General features: G+C 39.9%; 1 protein-coding gene across 6 annotated transcripts in view; it reads right to left on the bottom strand.

Moving 5' to 3' along the window:
• Nucleotides 1-9343, bottom strand: part of CALD1 (caldesmon 1) — a 197256-nt gene that overhangs the window by 38993 nt on the left and 148920 nt on the right. For 5 of the 6 annotated variants that reach the window (XM_011941229.1, XM_011941232.1, XM_011941230.1 and 2 more), the window contains 2 exons: nt 5024-5170; nt 417-819 (listed from right to left, as the gene is read on the bottom strand). In XM_011941229.1, coding sequence (XP_011796619.1) covers nt 417-819; nt 5024-5170 — 550 coding nt within the window. Of the gene's footprint in view, nt 1-12; nt 820-5023; nt 5171-9343 lie in introns of all 6 variants that reach the window. The other variant, XM_011941228.1, reaches the window with a different exon arrangement.

Raw genomic sequence — 9343 nt, 5'->3', positions numbered from 1 at the left:
TTTATCCTCTGCCTCTCCTCTGCTGCCCTTTTCTCTTCCTCCTTTATCCTCTGCCTCTCCTCTGCTGCCCTTTTCTCTTCCTCCCTCATCCTTTCCCTCTCCTCTGCCTCTCTCTTTTCTCTTTCTTGGGCAGCTGCTTTTTCTTCTGCTTCAATTCTTGCTCGTTCATCTGCTATCTTTTTGTCTTGCTCGGCTTTAATTCTTTCTCTTTCTTCTGCTTCCAACCTTACCCTCTCTGCCTCAGCTCTTTCCTTGTCTTCCTCTTCCATCTTTTCATGATGGGGAATCTCATCTGAACCTTGTTCCCTCTCCTCCTCTTGTTTAGGCTCTTCGGAACTGATTTGCCCATTTTTTAATGACATTACCACTGTTTCCTCCTGGCTTTCAGTTGTTTTCTTTTCCACCATCACCTCTACCTGATTTTCTCCAATGCTCCCTCGCTTTGGTTTCTCTTCTTCCTCCTCCTCCTTTTCCTTGTCTTCTTTCTTGTTTTCTTCAGCATCCCTCCAATCATTCTTCTGGTAGGACTTGGTGACTGTTTCTGTTTCCTCTATCTCGTATCTTTCTTGGCGACTTGCACGTTTTTCTTCCTTCTCGGCAGTTTCGTTTTCTGCTGTGTCATTTTGCATTCTTTTGCTTGGGAGCGACAGACTTGCATCTGTTACTGTTGGGTCGAACTCCTTCTGCCGCTCCAGAGCCTCTTGAAGGCGTTTTTGGCGTCTTTCCTCTCGCCGAGCCAGGCGCTCCAGGAACGCGGCCTCATCATCCCCTTCCACCTGAGTGTTTGTGGTGGTTGTCTTGGCCTCCTCGTCAGGCACACTGTACAACAGAAAGAACAACACCAAAGACAGCTTGCTCATTCATCAGTCAGCAGCATTCATACAGCCTGTGCCACCCAGGACTACAGCAGATGCCAGTAGTGCCAAGCCCGCCCATGTCCCTAGTACGTTACCATTTTAGTACATGCCTGCCTGGCTTTCAGCTGACAGCATGTGCAAGCCTTTCTCTGGCACTGGAGTCTACTCCACATGCCAGAAGTGCTTTAGGTATTAATGTCCCCTGGGAGCAGTTTTCAAACAAAAATTGATGAGCCTTAGTGTTTAGATACCTCAGCATCCCTCACTTTTTGAGTTGGAAAACTCCGAGGTGTGTGTTCCACACTGGACCTCAGAGTTTCCCCGTGGAGTGAAGCTCCAGATACCCAGTGGTGATGTGCTTGGTCATGCAACCTTTATTTGGTGGCCTTCCCTTTTCTGTCTCACCTTCCCACACCCCCACCAGCGTTTCCTAGCATCACCTTGCAAATAAACGACTTGCAGTCAAATCTTTGCCTCTGGACTTGCTACTTGGGGAATTCAAACTTAAGGATCAAACTGAAATAATAAGTGAATTCCTTCGATGTCATGTAGTATTCTCACATGTCACGAAGTCATCTAGAATTCCTGATCTGGATTGGAGGCTCCCAGGGTACTTTGAGAGGAAGAAAATATACATGACAGTGTTGAGATTCCACACTCATGCCAATGACCCCAATGGAAGAGACATCTAAGTGTCCTTTACAATTCCTGCTCCTCCTTCCGTAGTCGGGGGGAGTGATTACCACTCAAGGATTAAATTTGCACCATCTCCTTTCTTTGCACCTAGGCAGGGCCAGGTGACCAATAACTGCCAATGAAATGTAAACAAAGTACCCAACCAAGGCGATGAACAAACAGAGGTGCACTCCCTGTCTTCTCTATCTCTGTCTGTTGGTAGATCAGTAAGCGCCAAGCCCTAGGGATTGAGAATCACAAGAGAAAAGAAGACAGGTGGCTGGTTCCACCAACTAGACGGAAATATGCATAATGGTAAGTGTTACTGCACTAAACTTAAAATTTGGAGGTACTAATCTTTATAGCAGCCAGCATTACCCTAACTAATGTATACACAATCTACCTTCTTTGTCAAGATTTCCATGAATAAAAGATTTCTTGTCCATCTTTTCTACAGTGGAAAAAGGGCAGTTAAATTTGACATTTATTTTAAAAATGAAAAAAAATCTCCAAAAGTTAAACTGTTGTCCATCACCTCCCTCACTATTGCAGGATGCTGGACACTGTCCAAGCCAGGGTGTTGGTTTCTACTTGCAGGAAACAACCAGTCATGTGATACCAGAACTGTGACCAGAGTTGGAAGAATTTGTCTTTCAATGTTTAGAAACTCCATCAAATGTCATCGTTCAGACCAAACTTGGCCCTTTCGAAGTTCAAATTCACTTAATTTTGGAAAAACACATTTCATATTTAACAACGAAAACTGGCATAGTAAAAACTAGCTTTAAAACTTTCTTGGCCTTTACTTTTGCTTCAAGATACTGCCTCCAGGAAATTAGACATATAAGGATTAAATGTCCCTACAAATGTAAAAAAATTATAATTGAAGGGGAAGCCTATAGAGAGAGCATTTGGATCAACTGAATTCTAATAATTTTAAAAAGGCACCAAAATTCCAAAGTGCTAGCCAGATTAAAGTACTCTTATGCTAAGAAACCAACAAACTGTATTGAACATTTCTTTGCCTATTTATAAATCATGACCACAATCACCAGTAGATATCAAATGCCAGTTAGAGTGGTTTAGCCCCAAGAAGACTTATTCTTCTTGTGGCTAACTAATACGTCAGAGATAAATCACACATTCTCAAACCTCAATATGATTTTCTAAAAAAAAAAAAGAGTTTGAATTCGATCAATAGCATGAAATAATGAATAATAGCCAAATACGAGAAGAGAAGCACAAGGAAAAGCAATATTTTAAAAGCAAGAAAACTACAGACCAGCAGTAACTTTTTAAGCTCCTGTTGACCACTCATTAATAACAAGATTCAGGAAAGGCATCAAAATGCCATTTTTAAAACTCTTTCTATTATTTCTCTCTCAGCTTGAAAATAGAAAAGGCAGTGAATAACTATGTTGCCCTCCCATGTTAAGAATCTGGTAACAGCGAAAATTTATTGAGTGCTTACTATGTGTAAGACACTCTGCATTTTACATGCATTGTTACATAGTTTAAGTTTAGCAGCATTTTTAGGAGAAAGGTATAATTTTTATTTCCATTTAACTGAAGAAATACAGTTAGTGAAAGGTCAAATTGGGAGTCAAAGTCAGTTAGTGAACCCCAGAAATCATATCTATTTCCCCTTTGCTATACTTACTCCCCAATTAGAAGCTACTTACCGAGGGAAAGGGTAACCAATATCTGTGCTACCGGCCAACATTTTCAAGACTGCTTTCAGAAACCTTCTAATACAGCCTCCCAAACTTGGGTTAAGGAGGCCAGGACCCATTCCCTTTAGAATTTTCTAAACAGACTGAATTAAACAAAGTAAAACAAACTAAAACCAAAACCACATGTGAGATCTTATATAGTGTAACCATTATAATCAGTCCATGGTTTTAAATTAAAATTATTTTCTCCATTTTCCTCCTCAAATATCCTTATCTTTTTTAGACCTTGGGGCATATAAATGACATATACTAACCATTAGCATAATGAACCATGTGACCTTACTTCTGCTGCAAAAGCCCTCTTTGAAGAAGTTGAACCTATTAGGCATTCTCAACTTCCCTGATTTCTACCAGGGCCTGAATGAGAAAATATGTAATAGCAAACTCATTGTGTTTGAATAATCACATTAAATTAAGCAGAATTCTGTATCTTGTTGAATATTATAATGATCAGAGACTATTGATTCAGGCTGTATCCTGGAAAAAAGAAGACATCTGCAATTCATGCCCACTTTAAAAATTCATGTGTTACCTATTAATGGTAGGCACGGAGAACTCTACTATACTAACATATCTTCAGTTCACAATGGATAGCAATACCCTACAGAATAAATGTAAATACTTTTTCTTATTTAAAGAAATAACCCACCAGAAAACAGTATAGATTCCTTAAAGAACTAGAAGTAGAACTAACATTTGATCCAGCAGTCCCACTACTGGATATCTACCCAAGGGAAAAGAAGTCATTATATGCAAAATATACTCGCACACGCATGTTTATAGAAGCACAATTTGCAATTGCAAAAATATGGAAGCAGCTTAAATGCCCATCAACCAATGAGTGGGTAAAGAAAATGTGTTGTGTATCTATACATACATATATATATATCATATATATATATATCTGGTCAAATTGGGAGCAAAGTCAGTTAGTGAACCCTAGAAATTATACCTATTTCCCCTTTGCTATACCTACTCCCCAGTTAGAAGCTACTTACCATACACACACACACACACACACACACACACACACCATGGAATACTATTCAGCCATAGAAAGGAACACAATAATGGAATTCATGGCAACCTGGATGGAGTTGGAGACCATTATTTTAAGTGCAGTAACTCAGGAATGGAAAACCAAATATCATACGTTCTCACTTATAAGTGGGAGCTAAGCTATGAGGATGCAAAGGTACAAAAGTGATATAATGGACACTGGGGACTCAGGGAGAAAGGTAGGAGGGGTGTGAGGAATAAAATACTACACATTGGGTATGGCGTACACTGCTCGGGTGATGAGTGCACTAAAATATCAAAAATCACCATTAAAGAACTTATCCATGTAACCAAAATCCCACCTGTTCCCAAAAAGCTATTGAAATGTAAAAAAAAGAATTAAACAGAAAAAAATATATATATACACACACATATATCTATATATATATACACGCAAGATATAGCACACCATAGTTATTAAACAAATGCTAGATTGTAAAATGAAATAAAAGCCTTCAAGTGGGGTATGTTTGTGAGATGGGAATGGGGTGGAGAGAAATAGAATATTGTGTCCTAATGTCTAAATCAAATTGCCTATCTAATCAGATTAGTTGCCTAAAATAACTGCAAATAATTCAACAAGTTAGACTGAAAAAGGGTTGAGTTGGGCTGAGAAAGGAATGCTTTGCTTGACAGATTCCATTCAACAGACAGGCTAACACGTTAGTTAGAAATTCCCCGTCCCAAAGAGGAGAGTACCTGTTCTGGGCATTCACCTCCACCTGGTCGGTCACCTGTCCCAAGGATTCTTCCTCCTGCTTCTGCCGCAGCCGTTCCTGTCGGGCTCGGCGGCGCCGTTCCCGAGCTGCCTCCTCTTCATCATCATCATTCCTCTGGTAGGCGATTCTGCAACATTACAAAGACAACCTCTTGAGCATGCCACTTGCCAAATGTCTCCACCAACTTCTTGGCAGGAACAGCCCTGAGCCCTTTTCTGAACTTAACTGCTTAATGAACCACATATGTCTAAAAGGATGGTTCAGTTCCTTAAGTTTAGAGACCTAGTCAACTAGCTTTCAAACTTTTAACTATGTGAAGTGCGTTAATCCAATAGCTACAGAAGATAATTTACAATTACCAAAAAACAACTTAAACTAAAACATTCTACACAATAACAAGTTCCTTTGGAAACTGTGGGTTAGCCGTTTTTTTGTTTTTTTTTTTTTTTGAGACGGAGTCTCGCAGTGTCACCCAGGCTGGAGTGCAGCAGCACGATCTCAGCTCACTGTAACCTCCGCCTCCTGGGGTCAATTGATTCTCCTACCTCAGCCTCCCAAGTAGCTGGGATTACAGGCACACGCCACCATGCCCAGCTAACTTTTGTATTTTAGTAGAGATGGCATTTCGCCAAACTGGCCAGGCTGGTCTCGAACTCCTGACCTCATGATCCGCCTGCCTCGGCCTCCTAAAGTACTGGGATTACAGGCATAAGCCACCGGGCCTGGCCTTGGGTTAGGAATTCTTTACAAAGCTGATTACCAGCATGTAAGATTTAGAAGAAGGGACCCCAAGTATTGAACCAAAAATAAATCAAAACGCTTACTTCAAAAGATATAGCACGTTGCATGAGTTATTTGTGTAGACACTGTCACGAAGATCAGAAAAGAATCAAGTTACACTACCGAACTGAGACTGGTGCTAATAAGCCAAAATTATTAAATTTATTTAATAATTATAATAAACATTATATAATAAATATTAAATAATAAATATTATTAAAATTAAATATATTCAATAATAAGTATTATTAAAATTGGGAGTAGGATATCTTCTTTGCTTGGATTTTGTTTTTCCCTCCAGTTCCTTTTCACTGGAGAGAGAAGGTGTTAGTGACAATTGGTAGGATGCTTCAGAGTCAGTGCATTTTGAAGGGGTGGCAGCTCCCTTTAAGGCCCCCCTCTTTTGCTCTAAAACATGCCTTAGTATCATACCACCGCCATGCTGGGCACATCACAATGGCCCGCAGGTGTGTATTTAGATAGATGTCGATGGGCTGAGGAAGGCAGAAGAGACCCAGAGGACTTCACATGTGTATATATTACTTAGCTCTTTTTTTTTTTAGACAGAGTCTAACTCTGTCACCCAGGCCAGAATGCAGTAATGTGATCACAGCTCACCACCGCCTTGACCTCCCAGGCTCAAGCAATTCTCCCACCTTAGCCTTCTGAGTAGCTGGGACTACAGGTGCACACTACCACACCCAGCTAACTTTAGTATTTTTTTTTTTAAGAGATGGGGTTTCACTATGTTGCCCAGGCTGGTCTCAAGCTCCTGAACTCTATTTAGCTTTTGTAGTCATCTAAAGTGAATGTCTATTTGAGGAAATTACAAATCAATATCACTATGCTAGGTATGTTTCTCCTAATACTTATTTCCAAATAAAGAATTGGGGCTGGGGAACTGCAGATGCTCAAACTCAAGAGGAAATAGCTATTTTGAACATGTTTGACTTAGCTATTTTTGAAGGTAGAATGTGTACTGAGATACAGAGTGCCAAGAAAGGATGGGTGCTGACCAACCCAATGGGTTGGGTATGGGTGTGGGGCTGCATTGTGTAGCAAGCTGCTTTTTGTACTGGAGAGTTACAGTGTTTTTATTACAATGTTACTTACATATCTACAAAATAGAAATCCAGATATATAAACATTTCATGCTAATAATTCTTTTTAAAATTGTGGTAAGAACACTTAACATGAAATCCACCCTGTTGGCATATTTTAAAGTGTACAATACACTTTAAAATTGTAAAAATTATTAACCATATTGTTAACTATAGGTACAATGTTGTATGGCACTTCTCTAGAACATGCTTATAATTCTTACATCATTGCAAAGCCAAAATGATTTGCAAATTAAAACAAAACAGAACCATACCACTTATACCATATATTAACCTAATATAACTGATGATGGTTTGCTCACGTTAGAGTTATAAACTAGGCATTTTTAGGCTTAGAGTCAGTACTTTATTTCATCTGTGTCATCTTTTGACTTCAATAATAAGAATGTTATGAATGTTTTTTTCACTGGGGTATCTCATAAAAAAACAGGATTAATGATTCCAAAGGTTGGTTAGTTTCTTCTTTGCTACTTGAGAAAATCTGACTTCATGTTTACCAAAATCTGCTCATGTGCAGTCCTCAAAAGCCAATACAAATAAAGTGTCACTTAGTAATTCTATAAAATGGGCTGGTTTACTTCACAAATATGGAGGGGTGGCAGTGTGATATAGTTGATAATGGATGACTAGATTAGGATTCAGAAAACTTGGGTTTTAGAATTGGTCTCTTACTAATTGCAGCCCTTTGATTAATCTTTTAAAGTTAAATTTTAGAGTTAAATTTTCTTATGTGTGATAACCAAATGAAATAATAGACAGATATGTCGTGGCAAAGCATTCTGCACTGCAGTGTGTTCCTGTTGTTAGGAAAGTTCAGTTAAGGAGCCGCTTCATGAGGAAAGATGAGTTTAATTTTAGACTTGTTGAATTTGAGGTGACAACATGACATGGTTCGAATGTTCCTTTCTAATTCAATCACATTGTAGTTGCAGCAGAAAGCCCTTCCCAGTGGTTTGGCTTCACCCTTCAGATTCTTGGCCTAATATTCATTTGGCTTATTTCTTGGTAGACAGCTTTAACCACAACAGGGAGAATCAATCCTTAATAACTGCTTCCCAAACTAATCAAAACAGGAAGTCTCAATTTGCTTTTTTACATCTCTGGATCAGCCATGAGGTCATGACTATTACTTGGGGCCGCCTTCTTCCAAGACAAGCAAGAGGCACAAAACTCCATATGGGATATCCCAATGGATAGGGTTAGGCTTTGTGTCCCTACTCAAATCTCATCTTGCATTGTAATCCCCAGGTGTCAGGTGTTGAAGCAGGAATGTGGTGGGAGCTGATTGGATCATGGGGGTGGTTCCCTCATGCTGTGCTCATGACAGTGAGTGAATTCTCACAAGATCTCATGTCTTTTATAAGTGTTTGGCAAGTTCCTGCTTCCCTCACTCTTCTCTCTTCTGCCGCTTTGTAAAGAAGGTGCCTGCTTCCCCTTCCTCCATGATTGTAAGTTTCCTGAGGCCTCCCCAGCCATGCAGAACTGTGAGTCAATTCAACCTGTTTTCTTTATAAATATAATGCCTTTATATTTATATAAATATAAAAATGCCTTTATAAAAGGCAGTTCTTTACAGCAGTGTGAAAACGAACTTATACACCTATCCTAAAAGCAAAACTCCTCCGTCCCCTTAATGGAATATAACCTTAAGTCCTTAATTTCCCACTATTTTGAGAAGTTACCATCTTTCTCCTTTCCCCTACCCAATGGGCTTCATGGCTGGATATTGCTGGCTGTTAGCTCTGACATGAACTAGATTTGCCACATAGACCACATCACATGTAACCTCTCTTCATGTTTGATTTCTCAGTGGAGTGACCTGAACAACTGATCATCTCCAACTGTCTCTTCTGACTCTTCTCGCTCGGTACAGCTTAAAGTTTATAGGCAATCATTCTCCATTTGGAGCCCCTTTTCTAGGATGCACAGCTACTAGAGTGTATTAGTCCATTTCACACTGCTATAAAGAACTGCCCAAGACTGGGTAACTTATAAAAGGAAAGAGGTTTAATTGACTCACAGTTCAGCATGGCTGGGGAGGCCTCAGGAAACTTACAATTATGGTAGAAGGTGAAGGAGAAGCAAGGCACCTTCTTCACTAGAGTGCCAAATGAAGAAGGAAGAGCCCCTTATAAAACCATCAGATCTTGGGAGAACTCACTAACATGAGAACAGCATGGGGGAAACTGCCCCATGATTCAATCACCTCCACCTGGTCTCTCCCTTGACACGTGGAGATTATGGGGAGTACAATTCAAGATGAGATTTGGGTAGGGACGTAAAGCCTAACCATATCACAGGGCAAAATTTCTTTTTTATTTTTTATTTTTTATTTTTTTTGAGGCGGAGTCTCGCTCTGTCGCCCGGACTGGAGTGCAGTGGCCGGATCTCAGCTCACT

This window comes from Colobus angolensis, unplaced genomic scaffold, assembly GCF_000951035.1.
Source record: "Colobus angolensis palliatus isolate OR3802 unplaced genomic scaffold, Cang.pa_1.0 Scaffold2, whole genome shotgun sequence".
Classification (NCBI taxonomy): Eukaryota; Metazoa; Chordata; class Mammalia; order Primates; family Cercopithecidae; genus Colobus; species Colobus angolensis.
This window is presented reverse-complemented; position numbering and strand designations above follow the sequence as displayed.